We start from the raw sequence: 20,244 nt of genomic DNA, 5'->3' as shown, positions 1-20,244 counted from the left end.
GGATCTCTTGAGCCCAGGAGTTTGAGCCCAGCCTGGGCAACATGGTGAAAGCCTGGTTCTACAAAAAATACAAAAATTAGTCTGGCATGGTGGTTCATGCCTCCAGTCCCAGATACTGGGGGGCTGGCAAGGGGGAGGGCTGAAGCCAGAGGATTGCTTGAGCCCGGGAGGTCAAGGCTGCAGTAAGCTGAGATCATGCCACTGCACTCCAGCCTGGGTGACATAGTGTGACCCTGTCTCAAAAATAAATAAATGAATAAAAATCCTGGCCATTGTCTGAGTTTGTATCCTTTAACTTTTTTTTTTTTTTTTTTGAGATGGAATTTTGCTCTTCTTGCCCAGGCTGGAGCAACAAGCCTCAGCCTCAGCCTCCCAAGTAGCTGGGATTACAGGCATTCACCACCACGCCTGGCTAATTTTTTATATTTTTAGTAGAGACGGGGTTTCTCCATGTTGGTCAGGCTGATCTCGAACTCCTGGAGTCAGGTGATCCACCTGCCTTGGCCTCCCAAAGTGCTGGGATTACAGGTGTGAGCCAACGTGCCAACCCCTTTATACTTTTTGTTAGAAATGACCATTCTTGTCCAGGCACCATGGCTCAAACCTGTAATCCCAGCACTTTGAGAGGCTGAGGCTGGTGGATCACTTGAGGCCAGGAGTTAGAGACCAACCTGGCCAACATGGTGAAACCATCTCTACTAAAAATACAAAAAATAGCCTGGCATGGTAGCACATACCTGTTATCTCAGCTATTTGGGAGGCTGAGGCATGAGAATCGCTTGAACCCAAGATGTGGAGGTTGCAGTGAGCCGGGTTGCGCCATGCACTCCAGCCTGGGTGACAAAGTGAGACTCTTAAAAAAAAAAAAAAGGCCTTGTATGAAATGATGATAACAGAGGATAGCCTTCTCCTGCCCCCTTCCCTTTAATGTACTTATTGGCTAAAACAAAACGTCGTTGAGTCCTGAAATCCCAGACTGGGAGCCTTGGAACCAGAACTCCGGGCAAAGGCCAGAAAGACGGGCTCCGCGCGTCTGCAATCCTGTGGTCGGCCGGCAGGGGGCAGGCAAGCTCCATGCGGCACCTGAGCTGGGTGGGTCTGGTGAGCCAGTGCTGCGCTCCAAGAAGTGCGCTGCCGCGAGGGAGAGGGTCAGAGGAAGGACTCTGGACCCACCCTAGGTTGGGGGTCTCGACAGATGACCACCCGGGGCCTAGGTCCCAGCTCCTGCCCGGCAGGTGGTGGACTGGGCACCCCTCCCCAGACCACATACTGCGTTTACACCAGCTTTAGTCCATCCCGCCGAGGGCAATTCACCTTACCGGTCTTCTGGAAGGGGGCCTTGCGCGAAACCTTGCCTCCCGCACCGGTTGTGCAAAGATTAAGGAGCTCAGACTTGAGAGGGTTACACGGTTGTTATCATTAGATTATATGGATTTAGAATTAGGACACAGACTCCTGGGGAAGCCCGCTCTAGGACCCACATGGTGGTCGCCGTTGTCTAGAATCACCTGCGGGGATGCGATTAGGTCTGGGGCAGGATCGAGGAACCTGCATTTTTCTTCCTGGTTGCCAAATTCTGATAAGGGGTGTGCTCAGACCATGCTTAAAAAACATCCCTAGGTTCTGTTGCCCTTCCACAGGGCGGGCAGCATCAACAGCAGCACTCTGTCCTGAGAGTGTGACCTGCCTAAAACTGGAGTGGAATAAGAGGCAGCCGCGGCGGGAGCAGTGCTGGCAGCTGTGCTGCAGATTTGCCCAACGCGTGTAGACAACCAAACACACCCACCAGAACCAAAGCAGACGTGCCCCTTGCTCTTCCATTTACCACGCAGGCTACATGGTTCATTTTGGTTTTTTGCTTTTATTTTTAAAACATTTCTCTTTTGCGTCACACACAGAATCAGGAGAGCAATCACCTCCCCAAGTCGGCAGGGCTTAGACAAACTGGATGAATTCTGCCACATTGTATCTTAGTGTGTGGTCGCTCCAGCCACACACTAAGCCAGCGAGATGGCCCTTTTAGTCACATTCATCTCCAACACAGCAGGGGGCAAGACAGGGATGTGAAGGGACTGCCTATGAGCCCAGGATTTTGCCCTCAGGATGGGACTGAACTAGGGTTGGTGAGGAGCTAACCCCACCTGTGGAGACTTAAGCTGGAACAGCACTTGGCTGCAGGCCGGGACCAAAAGCCAGGATAGGCGCGGCTGGGCTGAGACCCAAGAAAACCAGTTCCCTCTTACAGGAGCTCAGGAGTCTAACAACCCAGACCCATTCCCTTCTCAGACCATCCTCTATCCAGACTCCTGTATAGTGGGGCCCCAGGTTGGAATTCTCAGAACACCCACATTTTTGACACTAGCAGATCTGGATTCTAGTTCCAGTTTAGACCTAAAGAAAGCCAAATTGTGTTGATCTTTTTAAAAACATAGAGGTGGTTTTCAGAAATTTGTAAGCTTCCTTCTGCTGTATGAACTTACCACTCTGGGCTCCCTGCTTCCTTGAAAACTCACTGGGAGATCTGGGAAAGGGAGGCTGAGACCTCTATCCTAAGGGCTGATTTTACCTTCCTGTCTCTCATGAAAGGACGGGCTGGAGGGCATGAATAGGGCCTGGACCAGCCACTCTCCAAGGACACAAGCTGAATCCAGACAGGAAGCAGTGGCGAACAGATTGTTTCTCCCCAAAAACACTGGTTTAGAAGCAGAGGGTTTGCTTCGCAACGTATTTAATACAAAATGGCAGCAGTCACTCTGCAGTTGTAACAAAATTAGCCATAGGGTGTCTGGAGAAAGGTACACAGGCAGCCTCAGCTGGAGTCAGGCCAGCCCACTCAGGCATGCTCGGGTAGGGCCTGTGCCTGCTGCCCAGTCAGCTGTGGGTGATCACATGGCCAGGACTGGATGGTGTCTGTGGCAGGGCAGTGCACAAGGGTTCAGAGGTGCTCCTCAGGAGGAGCCAGTCTCCAACAGCACACAAAAGCACGCTGCCTTCTGCTTTGCCCCACTGCAGATTCTTAGCAGCACGTGTGTTCATTTATCTTTCTTTTTTGAGACAGTCTCGCTCTATGGCCCAAGCTGGAGTACAGTGGTGCCATCTTGGCTCATTGCAACCTCTGTCTCCTGGGTTCAAGCGATTCTCCTGCCTCAGCCTCCCGAGTAGCTGGGATTACAGGCGAGTACCACCATCCCTGGCTAATTTTTGTATTTTTAGTAGAGACAGGGTTTCACCATGTTGGCAAGGCTGGTCTTGAACTCCTGAGCTCAAGTGATCCACTTGCCTCGGCCTCCCAAAGTGTTGGGATTATAGGCGTGTGCCACGGCACCCAGGCATCGTTTTTAAATTTTAAATTATTATTATTTTTTGAGATGGAGTCTCACTTGGTCACCCAGGCTGGAGTGCAGTGGCACAATCTCAGCACACTGCAACCTCTGCCTCTAGGCTCAAGCGATTCTCCTGCCTCAGCCTGCTGAGTAGCTGCAATTACAGGTATGCGTCACCATGCCTGGCTAATTTTTTTTGTATTTTTAGTAGAGATGGGGTTTCACCATATTGGCCAGGCTGGACTCAAACTCCTGACCTTGTGATCCACCTGCCTCGGCCTCCCAAAGTGCTGGGACTACAGGCATGAGCCACCACGCTCAGCCCATTTACTTTTATGTTTAGACACAGGGTCTCACTCTGTTGCCCAGGCTGGAGTACAGTGGCCTCATCATAGCGCACTACAGCCTTGAACTCCTAGGCTCAAGTGATCTTCCCACTTTGGCCTCCTAAAGTGCTGGGATTACAGGTGTGAGCCACCATGCCTGGCCAAGCACATGCGCTCACATGCTAGGAGCTGCTGTCTCTAGAAACTGGAAGAAACAAGGGCTAGGCTTTTTTTTTTTTTTGAGACAGAGTTTTGCTCTCATCACCCAGGCTGGAGTGCAATGGTGCAATGTTGGCTCACTGCAACCTCTCCCTCCTGGGTTAAAGCAATTCTCCTGCCTCAGCCTCCCAAAGTAGCTCGGATTACAGGTGCCTGCCACCACGCTCAGCTAATTTTGTTGTATTTTTAGTTGAGACAGGGTTTTACCATGTTGGCCAGGCTGGTCTTGAACTCCTGACCTCAAGTGATCCACCCACCTCGGCCTTCCAAAGTGCTGGGATTATAGGCATGAGTCACTGTGCCTGGCTGGGCTAGGCTTTTTGTATTTTTTTTTCTCCCAGAAAAGAGGCTGCAAGTTAAGTATGCCTTATCCAAAATGCTTGGAACCAGAAGTGTCTCAGATTTCAGTATTAGGGATATTCAACCTGTACCCAGTTCTAGTACCTGGAGGGGGCCATGATTCTGCTGTGCTTGAGCAGAGAGATCTCCCTGTCAGAGGCCTCACCCAAGAAGAAGAAGTGGGTACCTGCTTGCCCCCAGGTGCCTACCCTGGGAAGTGGGCTCGAAAGTTAGAGAGCAAGGGCACAGAGTCACCAAAGCCCATCCGAACAATCCCCCGACAATATGCTTCCTGCTGAGTCCATTTTAAATTACAGAACACTAGTCCTGGCACTGGCCTGGCTGTGAGGCCCATGTGCTTGGCAGCCGTTATGTAGAATGTTGTAGAATGCAACCTCATCCAGAGGCCAGAGGGTTGACGCAAGAAGAGCGGCTGGGCAGGAGAGCCTGCTGCGGGCAGGGTGGGAGAGCCGCCACATCTATACTTCCCAAGAAAGGCCTCTAGGTGCAAGGAAAGGGGGTCTTGGGACTAGTGAAAGTCCGCATTGAAGGCTCTGCCGATGACCAGCCGCCTCACCTCGCTGGTTCCAGCCCCTATCTCATACAGCTTGGCATCTCGAAGAAAGCGGCCCATGGGAAAGTCATTGATGTAGCCATTGCCACCTGCAACCAGGGTTTGGGCAGAGAAGAAAGGAAGTGACTGACAGTGGGTGTAACAAAGAGCAAACAGAAGGCCAAGTATATAGAACAGGCCACCGGAGGAGAGACGAGCAAAAGGGAGCGAGAGGGAGGGGTTTGGGGAATACACTAGTCCCTCCTTATCCTTGGGGGATACATTCCAAGACCCCAGCGGATGCCTGAAACTGTGGACAGTACCAAACCCCATATATATTTTCCCTATACATACATACTTATTAGAAAGTTTAATTTATGAGTTAGGCAAAGTAAGAGATTAACAATAATAATGCTAAAATAGAACTATTATAACCACATGCCAGCATCACTACTCTTGCACTTTGGGGCCACTTAGTAAAATACGGGTTACTTGGACACAGGCACGGTGTTACTGAGATGGCTGAATGGATACCCTAGGTGATTACCAACAGGCAGGTGGCCCACACAGCATGGATATGCTGCACAAAAGGATGACTCACTACCAAACATGACAGAGGAGCATGGCACAACACTCATCACGCTTTTTAGGATGGCGTGGACTTTAAACTTATGAATTGTTTATTTCTAGGAACTTCCATTTAGCTTGCTTTTTTTTTTTCCTGAGATGGAGTTTCGCTCTTGTTGCCCAGTCTGGAGTGCAATGGCACAATCTCGGCTCACCGCAACCTCTGCCTCCCGGGTTCAAGTGATTCTCCTGCCTCACCCTCCCAAGTAGCTGGGACTACAGGCATGCTTCACCACGCCTGGCTAATTTTGTAATTTTAGTAGAGACAGGGTTTCTTCATGTTGGTCAGGCTGGTCTCAAACTCCTGACCTCATGTGATCTGCCCGCCTCGGCCTCCCAAAGTGCTGGGATTACAGGCAAGAGTCACTGCGCCTGGCCTCTGGCTTTTTTTTTTGAGCCGGAGTGTTGCTCTTGTCACCCAGGCTGGAGTACAATGGTGCGATCTCCGGTCACTGCAACTTTCACCTCCTGGGTTCAAGCGATTCTTCAGCCTCAGCTTCTCGAGTAGCTGGGATTACAGGTGCCTGCCACTATGCCTGGCTAATTTTTTTTGTATTTTTAGTAGAGACAGGGTTTTAGCATATTGGCCAGGCTGGTCTCCAACTCCTGACCTCAGATGATCCACCTGTCTCAGCCACCAAAGTGTTGGGATTATAGGTGTGAGCGACCAAGCCTGGCCATGCTTTTCTTTTTTTTTGAGATGAAGTCTTGCTCTGTCACCCAGGCTGGAGTGCAATGGCGCAATCTCAGCTCACTGCAACCTCCGCCTCCCAGGTTCCAGTGATTCTCCTGCCTCAGCCTCCCAAGTAGCTGGGATTACAGGCACGCACCGTCACGCCCAGTTAATTTTTGTATTTGTAGTAGAGACAGGGTTTCTTCATGTTGGCCAGGCTGGTCTCCAACTCCTGACCTCAGATGATCCACCTGCCTCGGCCTCCAAAACTGCTGGGATTACAGGCATGAGTTACCTCGCCCAGCTCCATTTAGTATTTTTGGACCTTGGTTGACCACAGTAACTGAAACCATGGAGAGACAAGCCGAAGAAAAGAGGGGACTCCTGTGCCTTGTTGGGGGTAGGGTGGGTAAGAGGTTGTGGCTGAAAGGCCACCCAGAGTGTTGAGGATACCAAACAAAGAAATGGCGGAGCCACTGACAGACATGGCAAGCAGGGACGAGAAGACGCTGGCATAGCAGCTCGAGAATTCAAACCTCGGCTGCCCGGCTCAAGTCTGTGCTCTTAACCACTGCACTGGATGGAAACAAGGCTGGTCTACCTGAGACATCTCCCTTTCCCCATTTCCTGGTGTCTATGAGACCGGGCAGGGAGGATGAGATGGGGGTGTTGCCAAAGGCAACAGCAACTCCTGGTCTCTAGCAGTTTTCTCATTAGCTTTCCATTTCTTCCTTGCAACTGGGACAGAAAGAGCCTAAAGGTGCCAGCTCAGCTGGGCCTAGCATAAGCACATAGTGAGAATTGGAGAGGCAACTGCTTTTTCTTTTTTTTTTGAGATGGAGTCTCGCTCTTTCACCCAGGCTGGAGTGCAATGGTGTGATCTTGGCTCACTGCAACCTCCACCTCCCAGATTTAAGCAATTCTCCTGTCTCACCCTCCCAAGTAGCTGGGATTACAGGCATGCGCCATCATGCCCAGCTAATTTTTGTATTTTTATTAGAGATGGGGTTTCTCCATGTTGGCCAGCCTGGTCTCGAACTCCTGACCTCAGGTGATCCATGCGCCTTGGCCTCCCAAAGTGCTAGGATTAGAGACATGAGCCACTGCGCCCACCCTGAAACCGCTTTCTGAAGCAGCTACAGGCCCCACGAGCGAGGGAGCCCTAGGAATGAGGAGTGGGGGCCACTCACCGAAACACTGAATGCCGTCCAGGGCTACCTGTGTGGCACACTCAGCTGAGTAAAGAATCACACCTGCACAGTCCTACAGGAGGAAGCTCGGGTCAGCAGGGGCCTTCGAGGCACACAGACAGCAAGGCCCAGCAGCCGGCTCACTGCCCCTGCCTCTCCTCCACTGAGGCCGGCCCTCACCTTGGCAGTGCAGTGGCCCTCATCGCAGGCCTTGGCGACATTGTAGACATACTGCCGACACGCCATGAGGCGGGTGTACATGTCAGCCATCTTCCCCTGCATCAACTGGGCACAAAGGGAGGTCACAGGTCAACATGGTGGAACACTCTCCCAGTTACGAAAAGCAGGTCAGCAACGGCAATAAGACAGCCAAGGATGAGGAAGCAGGTGCATGGAGAGGAGATGGGATTTACCCAGGATGGCGGAGATGGATAGGCAGATGTGGGAGTTAGCATGGCCAGAGAGTGGCTGTTCCACGGCCCACACTGAACCCTACAGTGGCCATCACTGCCTCTGAAAGGCATGGCTCCCAAGGCACCATCTACTGCAATGCTTATTACCTTCCAGCAGCTTTTTCAGACCAGAAGGTCTAACTGCAAATGTCAACCTCTTTCCCTTCTGCCCCCCACAACCTGCATGCTTCACTCTCCAACCTCACAATATCTAGTTCATCCACCTTACACAGGAATCGAGGTGGCAATGTGACAAACTTCCTGATGACTTCCAGAGCCCAGCTGCACACTGAGGAAAACTGCATTCCAAGCAGTCAAGCTGAATTTGCTAGAGAAGATAGTAAACATCCACGGTGCTCGCCCCACTTCCTCTCTCTTCAAAGAAAACTTTAGCCCAGTTGAAGAGCACATGTCAGCAAAAGCACTCAGCTCACCTGGAAGTGGCCGATCTTCTGGCCAAAGGCTTCCCTCACGTGCAGGTAGGGAATGGTGTGGTCCAGGACCGCTTGCATGAGCCTACCAGAAAGGAGAAAGGCCCCATGAGCACCTCCTCATCCCACCACCAGGTGCAGAGGCAAAATGCTAGTGTGGGAAGGCCAGAGTCCCAGGGAGGAGAAAAGCAGCTTCAGAAACTCTTGCCACAGTTATGGCCTTGACCGACCACAGGTACAGGGGGCATTAGAGCCCAGATGTCGTTTCACAGCTGAGTAAATCACCCCCTGCTCCTCAGGCCTTTTGTCTGTCACTTAATGATGTTTCCCTGCGGTGGGAAGAAATTAAACACTGGAGGAGGAGGTTCTTTTTGTCTCCCAGGAGAGTGCAGGGCCAGGAGATGGCTCCCTTTGGCTACCCAAGGGGAAGGCTGCTGCTGCTCATGGTGGGTCACCCACCAAGGAGGACAACAGAGCCCAGCTTCCCCCAAGCCTCACACTTACCCAAGAGGCCCCCCAGCCAGCACCAGCCGCTCCAGGTCCAGCCCACTCATCAGCACGTAGACGCCCTTATTTTCATGGCCCAGGATGTTGGCAGCTGCCAGGATAAATGCTGGTCAGAGGGAGAGAACTGTGCACAGCCTCCTCACTTTTATCAAAGGTACTAGATTTGGAAACATGGCTCTCAAGTAAGGCAAATATGTCAACTGACCTTCAACTAAGGTTCCAGGTGAAAGAAAAGGAGCAAGTGTACCCCTTCCAGTCAGAAGTGGAGCTACCAGGACCCCCACCCCATCCACAAGGCCAGCCACAAAGCCCAGGGTTGTTAGATCTTTCCCTTCCCTCTCTGAATTCCCTTGGACAGGAAAGAAGAAAAGCTAATTGGTCTAGAAGTCGCCCAACCCCTCCCTGACTCTTTCTACACAGGCACCTATAAAGAAACCAGAGAGTTACTCTTTCCCCCAGGTAGAGTCAGCTCTGATCCAATGTCAGCTCCCTGCAGGGTAGTCCATGAAAGCTTCTTTGTCCAGGAGACAGGCCATTCAGAGCTAGTGACAGAAGCTGCTGAGCACCTCTCCACCCAGTAAGCCAGGACATGGGATGGTCTTGGAGGTGTGGGCAGGAAAATGAGTTGACACCACTGACCTGTCTTTAATGCTCACTGAATTCTTCCCTCCAAAGAAGGAGCTGAACAGATCCCCTTCCCTGGATGCTCCTTGTAATTAAAGCACACTTTTCTGGGCTGTCAGATTATGGGCATTAGGCATAGTATATGGCTGAGGAAGACAGCTAACGTGATCAAATCCATGCCCCTGGTCAGGCATGGTGTCTCACGCCTGTAATCCTGGCACTTTGGGAGGCCAAGGCAAGTGGATCACCTGAGGTCAGGAGTTCGACAGCAGCCTGGCCAACACGGTAAAACCCTGTCTCTACTAAAAATACAAAATTAGTTGAGCGTGGTGGCACGTGCCTATAATCCCAGCTACTCGGGAGGCTGAGACAGGAGAATCATTTGAATCCAGGAGGCGGAGATTGCAGTGAGCCGAGATCGCACCATTGCACTCCAGCCTGGGCAACAAGAGTGAAACTCCATCTCAAGAAAAGAAAAATTAGCTGGGCAGGGCGGTGTGTGCCTGTATTCCCAGCTACTTGGGAGGCTGAGGTAGGAGAATCGTTGAAATCCAGGAGGTGGAGGCTGCAGTGAGCCAACCTCATGCCATTGCACTCTAGCCTGGGTGACAGGGTGAGACTCCTCAAAACAAAAAAAAACCCTAAACAACAAATCCATGCCCCCGGTCTGGTTAGTACATGATGGCTGCACTGGTTCTCCCACAGCGCTCCACCACGTCACACTTCGGTTCCTTAGGAGAGAAAATACTCACACCCAAACAGAACTGCCTTCTCTTCACTGAGTCTGACTTCCATCAGTGGATTCAGATGTGTTTTTATAGCATCATTAATACTAAAAATGAATAACTCATTTAAAAAACTTTTTTACAAAAATATGAGTTGATGAGTTACATGCAGCGGACAGGCAAAAGAGAGAAGGACTGAAGCACATCAGTGGGAAAGGGTAGGTCTGACCCTTCTCCTCTGGCTACTGAATACAGACCTCATGCGGAGTGTGCGATGCCAGTCAGGCATGCTGCTGCAGGGATCCTTCCTGCTTGCAGGAAGGAGTGCTGTCCAGCAGCCCCAGCCCAGCGCCACAGTGCCGAGCCTCTCTAACCCAGAGGCTTTCTCAGCTTGAGAACAGCCACATCAGCCTGGAAGGGGGTCAGGAGAGGGGCTCACTGATTCTCGGTGCTACTTACCAGGAACCTTGCAGTCTTCAAAGATGAGCTCACAGGTGTTAGAGCCCCTCATCCCCAGCTTGTCCAGCTTCTTAGAGGTACTAAAGCCGAGCATACCCTTTACAGGAAACAAAGGGTGGTCCTGGTTACAGATTAGCCCCAAGGGGGCCTGGTAAAGGAAAGAACCCCTGGGAAGAACGCATCCACTTTCCTATCAAGTCCCCGTACCTGCACGGCATGGCAGCATCCCAGTCCCACGCTCCCCTCAGGGCCTTCCGGTGCTACTAACACCCCAGACTGATCCCAGCCTCCTCTGCTGCTAGCTTATGTTCTCCCCAGTTCTCACGGGGACAGTTCTTTCTCAATCATATGCTCAATTCTCTGAGCCCTCCTGACCCCACTGGGCCTTGTTTCCCTCCCCCAGGGGACATTATTTTCAAGACACTCTCACCAGCCCAGTCAATTCCCTTATCCTCTGTTGTTCTCCTGTCTGTACCCAAAGGGATCCCACCAGGGCTGAACTGAATCACCTCTGTGCTTTGACCTGGACTACTGGGTTGCAGCGTGTTGGTGCCCAGCAGAGTGCTGGCACATGCTGCCCTTCGCCTGTAATGAGAGTGCCCTTCACCCTGTAATGTAGGCAGAGTTATGCAACCTTGAGATTTCCAAACTCAGCCGGGCACGGTGGCTCATGTCTGTAATCCCAGCGCTTTGGGAGGCCGAGGCGAGTGGATCACGAGGTCAAGAGATCGAGACCATCCTGGTCAACATGGTGAAACCCCGTCTTTACTAAAAATACAAAAAATTAGCTGGGCATGGTGGCGCGTGCCTGTAATCCCAGCTACTCAGGAGGCTGAGGCAGGAGAATTGCCTGAACCCGGGAGGCGGAGGTTGTCGTTAGCTGAGATCGCGCCATTGCACTCCAGCCTGGGCAACAAGAGTGAAACTCTGTCTGAAAAAAAAAAAAAAAAACCCAAAAAGATTAGCTGGGTGTGGTGGCGGGTGACTGTAATCCCAGCTACTTGGAAGGCTGAGGCAGGAGAATCACATAAACCTGGGAGGCGGAGGTTGCAGTGAGCCAAGATTTCGCCATTGCACTCCAGCCTTGGCAACAGTGCAAGACTCTGATTCAAAAAAGAAAAAAAAAAGAAAGATTTCCAATCTGAGCCAGGTCCCCACTGCTCCAACCCTAGACAGCTACTTTCCCCCCGTCTCTATGGAGGGTACCACAGACCTTTACAATATTCACTCAAGAAACTCTCTGCCAACTCCCCGACCCCTGTGACCCCAGCCTTTTCAGGGCTCTGGCTTCCTCCTGATTGTTAGGCAGGTGGTTCTTGCACCATCACCTGTAACCCATCCTTATCTCTCTTGCTCCCGCTTACCACTGTGTTCTGTGAACTCTTTCCCACACATCTCAGTTCCTACCTCCGTTTTCCTTTTTCTTTTCTTTTTTTTCTCCTTCTGACAAAAGATTTGCTGTTTTTTTATTCCTAAAAACAAACCCGAACTCCCAACTTCTCCTCTGAACTCCTGCTGTGCTTCCTTCTCACTTTTGCTGTCAAGGCTGCCGCAGATGCAGGCTCCGCTTGCATCCCCCGCACACCTCAGTCTCCCGTGGCCACGCTCACCAGGTCCACCAGTGGTACCCTGACTGTCACATCCCGACCTCCTTTCAGTCCTCCCCTTCCTAGACCTCCCTGTGTGGCCTGGCGCTGAGGATGGCTCCACTGTCTTCGGAAGTGAGCTATCTGCCCTGGACTCCCTGGACTTTTTGGTCACCCTCCTTACAGTCTGCTCTCTGCCTCACCCCACCTCTGGGGACCTTGCAGAACACATAACATTGATCACATTTGAGATCAGTGGAAGGGGCCATCTCTGGTACCACTGTCAGGAGGCAGAAGCCTCCCTGGCCCTGCACCCACCTATACTCACCTTCTCCACAATGAAGGCCGTGATGCCCCGAGAAGCCGGCACAGCAGCCAGATCTGTCTTGGCATAGACAATCAGGATGTCAGCATCAGGGCCATTAGTGATCCAGAACTTGTTGCCATTCAGGATGTAGTGATCTCCTAAGGGCAGGTTGTTGGCTATTTGCTCAAGCCATCTTGGCCTGTCTCAGCCAGGCCATAGAACTTCTGCTGCGTAAGAAGCTGTCCAGCTCTGAAAAAGTTCTGGAAACCCAGCAGGGGCCACCCCAATTGTTGCTCCCTCACCCTGATGTCTGTACCTCTGCCCATTTTGGCTCCCAAGTCAAGAGTGGCCTTACCTTTCTTTTCCGCTTTGAGCTTCATAGAGACAACGTCAGAGCCTGCATTGGGCTCACTCATGGCCAGGGCTCCAATGTACTCACCACTGATCAGCTACAAGGAAAACCCCCAATAGACCTTGTTATAACCTTGGAGTACCCTAGACCACTGATACTGCTTCTTCCTGTCCACATTACACCCCTTCAAACTTCTCTCTCAGACCAAGGTATCAGTAAAGTCCTAGAAGTCTCTTCTAAGAAGCCTGATGACAAGGCTGAAAATACTTCTCCTTTTTCCATTCCCTTTGCAAAGGAAGCTAGTCCTACTCTTCCATTTCTGTGTCCAATGCAAGAGTTCTGGTCCTATTTTTAATATTTTTGGCTCAAGTATTTTAAAGTAATCCATGGCCCCTTCCTTGAACTCTTGACCTCAGGTGATCCACCCACCTCGGCCTCCCAAAGTGCTAGGATTACAGGCGTGAGCCACTGCGCCCGGCCCCATGGCCCCTTCCTAACCACATTTGGTTCATGGCAGCATGCTACAGAAAGCAGGTCTGACTGGCCCCCACCAAGGGGAGAGGGTGTCTTTCAATTGGCGGTTGCACTGTGAGATTAGCATGTATTTAACTTGCATTTCCTCACCTTGGGGAGATACTTCTCTTTCTGGGCCTCGTTCCCATTGCGCACAAGCTGGTTGAGGCAAAGGTTGGAGTGGGCACCGTAACTGAGCCCCACTGCTCCAGAAGCTCGGGATATCTCCTCCATCACCAGCACATGCTCCAGGTAGCCCAGGCCAGAGCCGCCATACTGAACTGGGAGTGGTGTGGTACAAGGGAGTGGAAAAGGCAGCCCAGATTAAATTGGGACATTTGTAAGAATCTTACATTTGTTGGTAGAAGGGAAACACCTTGTAGCATCTATTCCAAAGTCCACTAGCAACATGAATAGGCTGATGACACGAACCTGCTTACAAGCTCACTGGACTGGTTTTGCCTGCTGCTGCCGGTAGGCTGAGGGGTGGTTCAGAAGGCAATCATTGCAACTCCTGCTTTATCCCAGAGAGAACTCTTGATGTAGATACATGAGCAACTTGAGCACCCACTACTCACAAAGTTACAGAAATGCAGAGGCAGATGAATAAATGAAGAAAGAGGGCCTGGAGTTTAACAGAGGAAAAACAAAGGCATCGGGGTAGGGGTGGAGTCCAAAACACCAGGAACAGATGATACAAAGCCAGAGGATGTGATGTGTGTGCAAAAGGCTAAGGAAGGTGAATTTTTTTTTTTTTTGAGATGGAATTTCGCTCTGTTGCCCAGGCTGGAGTGCAATGGTGCAGTCTTGGCTCACTGCAACCTCTGCCTCCCGGGTTTAAGCGATTCTCCTGCCTCAGCCTCCCAAGTAGCTGGGATTACAGGCACCCTCCACCACGCATGGCTAATTTTTGTATTTTTAGTAGAGACGGTGTTTCACCATGTTGGCCAGGCTGGTCTTGAATTCCTGACCTCGTGATCTGCCCACCTCGACCTCCCAAAGTGCTGGGATTACAGGTGTGAGCCACCGTGCCCGGCCAGGAAGGTGAGATTTTATAGCATAGGGCTGAACCCAAAGAAGAAGGACTGGTAACAGGACAGGAGAGCCACAGCCTCAGGGAAAATCTGGAGGTGGACTGTGCAGCAGACGGCAGATGAGATGCTGGCAGAGAATTTAAGAATTCCTGCCAGAGTGTTTTCCTTGGCAGCAGATCCAAACTCAAAGTGGGTGGGTCACCTGATACCACCCCCAGCCCTGCTGATGGGGTCAAGCCTAGCAAGGTCCTATGCACATGTTCACTCTGACCAAGAAGTCGGGCTGGTCCTAGACTCTAAGGAAAGCTTGATCTGCCCCTACAACTGCAGGAAGGAAAGCCTGAAGGCAGGTGACATTAGAAACAGCCACCAGGACATCATGCAGAAACCAGAACTAGCATTGTCTTTCTTTTTCAGGTTCCCCCTTGAAAGAGTTTTCATCTGATTTATTTTCTTTTTTTTTTTTTCCAAGAGCAGGGCTCTCACTCTCTTGCCAGGCGAGGGTACAATCATGGCTCACTGCAGCCTTGAACTCCTGGGCTCAAGCGATCCTCCTGCCTTGGCATCTGGAGCTGCTGGGATTACAGGAGCCCAGTACCACACTTGGCCATTTTCATCTGATTTCTAACTGCCTCTTTCTTCCATAAAATACAGTCTGATTCAGAAGTATACTGTCTGCAGGGAGTGGGGCACATAAACCCCCAAAACACAATAGGAGAGTCTTGCTTAGGAGTGCCCAGCAGCCTTTCCCCCAACACTTTTACATTAAGATGGTCTCAATTAATCTTTAAGTGTTTTCATTTTATCATCATCTATGATGAAACTTTCTAGGAGGTAAGGAGAAGTATATTTATTGGGTTCCACTCCTACTCTCATGCCCAGGGTGAATACAGGCCCAAGCAGGGTGGGCTTTCTCTCTTTTTATTTTTTTGAGATGGAGTCTTGCTCTGTTGCCCAGGCTGGAGTGCAGTGGTGCAATCTTGGCTGACTGCAACCTTCGCCTCCCAGGTTCAAGCGATCCTCCTGACTCAGCCTTTCAAGTAGCTGGGATTACAGGTGCTTGCCATCATGCTCGGCTAATTTTTTGTATTTTTAGTAGAGATCGGGTTTCACGGTGTTAGCCAGGATGGTCTCGATCTCATGACCTCATGATCTGCCCACCTCAGCCTCCCAAAGTGCTGGGATTTTAGGCATGAGCCACCACACTCGGCCCACAGGGTGGGCTTTCTAAGCTTTGGCTGGTGAGGCCACAGGCTCATCTCTTTACTGTGTACCTCAAGCCAGGCTGGGCCTCTTTCAGATTCAAACTAGATATTCAAACTAGAGGCTGCCAGTTCCCTGCCTTCTCCCTCCAGAGAGCCTATTAAACACATCACCTGACCACCTCACCTGGAAGCCTAGACAGACATCTCTCTTCCCTGCCCACCCCTCTCCCCCTCCCCCTGCCATCTGCTCCCAAATGAGCTCTAACCTGTGGGCAGTAGAGGACACAAGCAATCCCCACAGGGACACACCTGCCCAAGTGTTCCTGCCTAGAAGCCACTGGTAGGGCAGAGCTTACAGGGATTAGGGGAGGCACTAAGGCTGAGGTACTATGAAGACAATCACTTGATCCAGAGTTTTCTTTTTTCTCTTTTTCTTTTTTTTTGGGGGGGGACAGGGTTTTGCTCTGTCGCCAGGCTGGAGTGCAATGGCGCGATCTTGGCTCATTGCAACTGCCGCCTCCTGAGTTCAAGCAATTCTCCTGCCTCAGCCTCCCAAGTAGCTGGGACTACAGGGGCCTGCCACCGCGCCTAGCTAATTTTTGTATTTTTAATGGAGACGGGGTTCACCATATTGGCTAGGCTGGTCTTCAACTCCTGACCTTGTGATCCACCTGCCTCAGCCTCCCCAAAGTGCTGGGATTACAGGCGTGAGCCACCACGCCCAGCCTGATCCAGAGTTTTCTAAACTTCCCAAATCACCTGGGGGAACCTATTAAGTATGCAGAGTTCAAGAGTTGGACTGATCCTGATCCAAGTGAGCCACGCTAACCTAATTAATCTCTCTGCCTTCTCCACATCACTGTCTAATGACATAGAAGAGTGTCCTCTTCTCTGGGCTGACAGTTAATGGGTGCTTTCACAGGTCCAAAGGAGGCAGTTCTGGGTTTTTTTTTTTTGGAGATGGAATCTTGCTCTGTCAACCAGGCTGGAGTGCAGTGGTATGACCTTGGCTCACCACAACCTCCGCCTCCGAGATTCAAGCAACTCTCCTGTCTCAGCCTCCCAAGCAGCTGGGATCACAGGGGCCTGCAACCACAACCCAGCTAATTTTTGTATCATTTAGTAGAGACAGGGGTTCACCATGTTGGCCAGGCTGCTCTCAAACTCCTGACTTCAGGTGATCCACCCACGTCGGCCTCCCAAAGTGCTGGGATTACAGGCATAAGCTACCACGCCCGACCCAGTTCTGGGTTTAAGCACAATCTTTCCCTTCCCTACCTGCTTCTTTTGGGAACTGTCTTAAAGGGCACATAAGAAAATTTCTCCTTAGGGAGACACTATACTCACCAGGAGCTGTGATGCCCAATACGCCCAGGTTCCCCAGCTGCTTCCAAAATTCCTGCCAACAGAATGGAGTGGAGCGGAATGAGTGTTGAGGGGAAGGCAGACAGTCACATGTGGCTGGAACAATGAGATCCAAACACTTCAGAGAGAGGGACTGCATTCTTAGGGAGGCTTCATTTACCACAAAACTGTGTGAGCTCTTCCAGGCAGCAGCACAACTCAGCCCCACTCCCAGACTGCCCCCACTGCCCGGGCCTCCCAACTCACTCGCAGGTTCTTGAACTCATTGCTGCGATCAATCTCCTGAGCCTTGGGGGCCAGGTGCTCCTGAAGGAACTTAGCCATGGTCTGACGAAGCTAACAGGAGAAAGGTAAACAGATGCCACTGTGGACAGCATCTCCATTACCAAGGGCACATTCAGGAGAAAAGGCCACAGTAACTTCACCAAACAGCATAGGACTGAGAGGCCTCAGTACTTTATGCCTCCTCAGAGATGATCTTCACCCCTCTTTCTTAAGGTCTTCGGCCTAGAGAGCTTGATGGTACTTTTTAAAACATCACTCCCCTACATAAAAATCAATCTGGCTGGGCACAGTGGCTCACACCTGTAATCCCAGCACTTTAGAAGGCCGAGGTGGGTGGATCACCTGAGGTCGGGAGTTGGAGAACAGCCTGACCAACAAAGAGAAACCCCCTCTCTACTAAAAATACAAAATTAGCCAGGTGTGGTGGCTGTAATACCAGCTACTTGGGAGGCTGAGGCAGAAGAACTGCTTGAACGTGGGAGGCAGAGGTTGTAGTGAACCGAGATAGCGCCACTGCACTATAGCCTGGGCAACAGGAGTAAAACTCCATCACGAAAATAATAATAATAATAATAATAATAATAATAATAATAATCAGGCCAGGCGAGGTGGCTCACACCTGTAATCCCAGCACTTTGGGAGGCTGAGGTGGGTGGATCACAAGGTCAGGAGTTCAAGACCAGCGTGGTTAATATGGTGAAACCCTATCTCTACTAAAAATGCAAAAATTAGCCAGGCGTGGTGGCGCATGCCTGTAGTCCCAGCTACTCGGGAGGCTGAGGCAGGAGAATCGCTTGAACCTGGGAGGTGGAAGGTGCAGTGAGCCAAGATAGCACCACTGCACTCCGCCTGGGCAACAGAGCGACTCCATCTAAAAAAAAAAAATCATTAAAAAAAAATCATTCCACTAGTTTGCACTGTGCCAATGAAACAGAAGCTCCTCAACCAGGCCTGCAAGGCCCTGAAGGAGCTGACCCCAGCTGACTCTCCCAGCTTCCTCAGCACCTTCCCACCTCCCACCCACTGTGCTCTAGCTGCACTCCAGGCGCCTCCAGATCCACAGGTGTCAGGCTCTTTCAAGGCCCTGAACCTTTGACTAAAAGGGACTGAATACTCAGAGAGATTACAAACTCCTCTTGGCAGGAAAGCTTGAGAATAGGGATTGAACCCTTTCTGCCTGAAGTGGTTCACCGAAGCTCTGAAACATAAACTGTGAAGTTGCTGAAAGGCTCATAGTTCCACCAACTAAATCCAGACTCCAAGCGAAGCCTCAGGAAGGAATCTGGTTCCGCTCGATTTCTAACTTCTTCTTTTCTACTTTTTATGAGATGGGGGTCTGGCTACGTTGTTCAGGCTGATCCCAAACCCCTGAGCTCAAACAATCCTTCCACCTCGGCCTTCCAAAGCGCTAGGATTACAGGCGTGAGCCATGGCACCTGCCCTCTAACTACTTCTTTCAAGTACTTGTTGAACTTTGTGCTTTAACCCAATGGGGTGAAGAGCGACAGGAGATCTCACTGTGGCTTTTTAAATGAAACCCTCTAGGTGTTTATACAAAAAAAGACTCCCTGGTGATTACGAGGATCACCCAGGTGTGAGACGCATACTTCAGTGTTCAGGGGTAAGTGGGCTACTACATACAGATTGAGGACCCTTGTACCACAAGCGGTAGCCTGGTCAATCACCCACCAAAACGCCATCATGCTCTCAGGAGCTCTCCCAGCCTCGACTCCTCTCTACTTCCAGCAGTCCTGCCTTGCGGTCGCAAGTCTTCACTCCACAGACGAGGCTCCGGAGGCCCCGCGCCCTGCCCTCGAGCTAGCGCTCCCAATCGCCCACAGGCAAAAAAGCCACGGCTGGAAGGAGGCCTTGGGGCCAGGAAGGGGGTCAGTCTCCTCACCTGCTTCTGCTCCTCGCTTAGCCCGTTGATTGCATCGTCCACGGGCAAAAGCGAGTGGGCCCGCTGGGAAACGAAGCTGGCAAGCGACGGCCGCAGCCTCCAGCTCCCAACATGCCGCCCCAGCAGCCGAGTCGCAGACGCCATTTCTGCCCCGCACCAGGAACGAGAAATGCAACTGAGTGAGCTCTTCCAGCTCCACCAATTCAGGCTTCGCCTCCCCGCTAACCGGCGAGGGGGTGGGTCTGTAGCAGCCAATCACCTTCCGCGGTCCGCCGCAGGCGGAGCTGCCCTTCGGCCTCACCGGAGCCAATCAGCCGTGGTCGCCCGCCAGATTCCAGCCAGTGCAACAGCATCAGGCCTTGTGGGCCTGCCCCGACCGCTGGAAATACTGGCGTGCTCCCTAGGGTGGGTCGTTCGTGTGATAGACGAGCAATTGTTTTTTCCTTTTTATCTCCCTGCGTTGAAATAGTAGCCCCTAACTGCGGAAATCTCTCTGTGGGAAAGCGAAGTGTGGAAACAGCAATCAGAAAACTGCCCACGTGCCTAGTAAATTACTCAAGCATCTCTGGAATAAACAACGGGAAAGTAGTGCTTGCTCTGATGTGTACACTGATTATAACTTAGTCCAACTTGCTTTATTATATAACAAGGTTTGTAGATTTTGATTCATGTTTTATGGGAAAGGGGTTACTAAGTGGTAGCTGCCTTCCAGGTTGGAGATGCTCCTGGATTTACAGTAGGGTCACTTCTCGATAAACCCATCATAAATTGAAAATACTGTTGGGCGCAGTGGTTCACACCTGTAATCCCAGCACTTTGGGAGGCTGAGGCGGGCGGATCACGAGGTCAGGAGTTCAAGACCAGCCTGGCCGACACGGTGAAACCCCGACTCTACCAAAAATACAAAAAATTATCGGGGCGTGGTGGCAGGTGCCTGTAATCCCCGCTGCTCTGAAGGCTCAGGCAGGAGAATCGCTTGAACCCTGGAGGCCGATGTTGCAGTAAAAAGAGATTGTGCCACTGCACTCCAGCCTGGGTGACAGTGCAAGACTCTGTCTCAAAATAAATAAATAAGAAATATGGGTATAAACCTAAGAAAAAATAAGAAAATACCAAACTTATTATTTTAACTAATTTTATGAGGCCAATATAACTCTGATACCAAAAACCTTACAAGAACCATTACAAAAGAAAATTGCAGGCCGGGTGAGGTGGCTCACGCCTGTAATCCCAGCACTTTGGGAGGCCA

At 51.2% G+C, this 20,244-nt stretch overlaps 1 protein-coding gene across 4 annotated transcripts; it reads right to left on the bottom strand.

Annotated features, from left to right (window-relative positions):
- Positions 1–1,841: 1,841 nt before the first annotated feature.
- Positions 1,842–19,207, bottom strand: IVD (isovaleryl-CoA dehydrogenase). Of its 4 annotated transcripts, none has more exons than XM_012462500.2 (12): positions 18,996–19,207; positions 17,057–17,146; positions 16,793–16,844; positions 13,318–13,487; positions 12,697–12,790; positions 12,363–12,499; positions 10,449–10,545; positions 8,638–8,731; positions 8,137–8,218; positions 7,431–7,535; positions 7,251–7,323; positions 1,842–4,870 (listed from the first exon to the last, which is right to left on the bottom strand). In XM_012462500.2, the coding sequence occupies exons 1-12, from the start codon at positions 19,137–19,139 to the stop codon at positions 4,737–4,739; spliced, it is 1,272 nt and encodes a 423-aa protein (XP_012317923.1). In that variant the 5' UTR covers positions 19,140–19,207; the 3' UTR covers positions 1,842–4,736. The 4 variants fall into 4 exon arrangements, with proteins under 4 accessions (XP_012317923.1, XP_064230919.1, XP_064230918.1 ...); XM_064374849.1 differs by lacking the exon at positions 18,996–19,207 and adding an exon at positions 18,785–18,974; XM_064374848.1 differs by lacking the exon at positions 17,057–17,146.
- Between the last annotated feature and the right edge of the window lie 1,037 nt (positions 19,208–20,244).

The sequence above is a fragment of the Aotus nancymaae genome, unplaced genomic scaffold (genome assembly GCF_030222135.1).
Source record: "Aotus nancymaae isolate 86718 unplaced genomic scaffold, 86718_ANA_hifiasm-v0.15.2.pri h1tg000011l, whole genome shotgun sequence".
In the NCBI taxonomy this organism is placed as follows: Eukaryota; Metazoa; Chordata; class Mammalia; order Primates; family Aotidae; genus Aotus; species Aotus nancymaae.
Note: the sequence above shows the minus strand (reverse complement) of the source record. Positions and strands in the feature narration are given on the sequence as shown.

Bases quoted from the DNA above. Each gene is read 5' to 3' on its own strand.
- IVD (XM_012462500.2), bottom strand. From the start codon at position 19,139: ATGGCGTCTGCGACTCGGCTGCTGGGGCGGCATGTTGGGAGCTGGAGG. The intron at 7,324-7,430 runs GTGAGGGCCGGC...TTCCTCCTGTAG, and splicing joins AGGGCCACTGCACTGCCAAG to GACTGTGCAGGTGTGATTCT. The intron at 4,871-7,250 runs GTGAGTGGCCCC...CCCTGGTTGCAG, and splicing joins GGACGGCATTCAGTGTTTCG to GTGGCAATGGCTACATCAAT.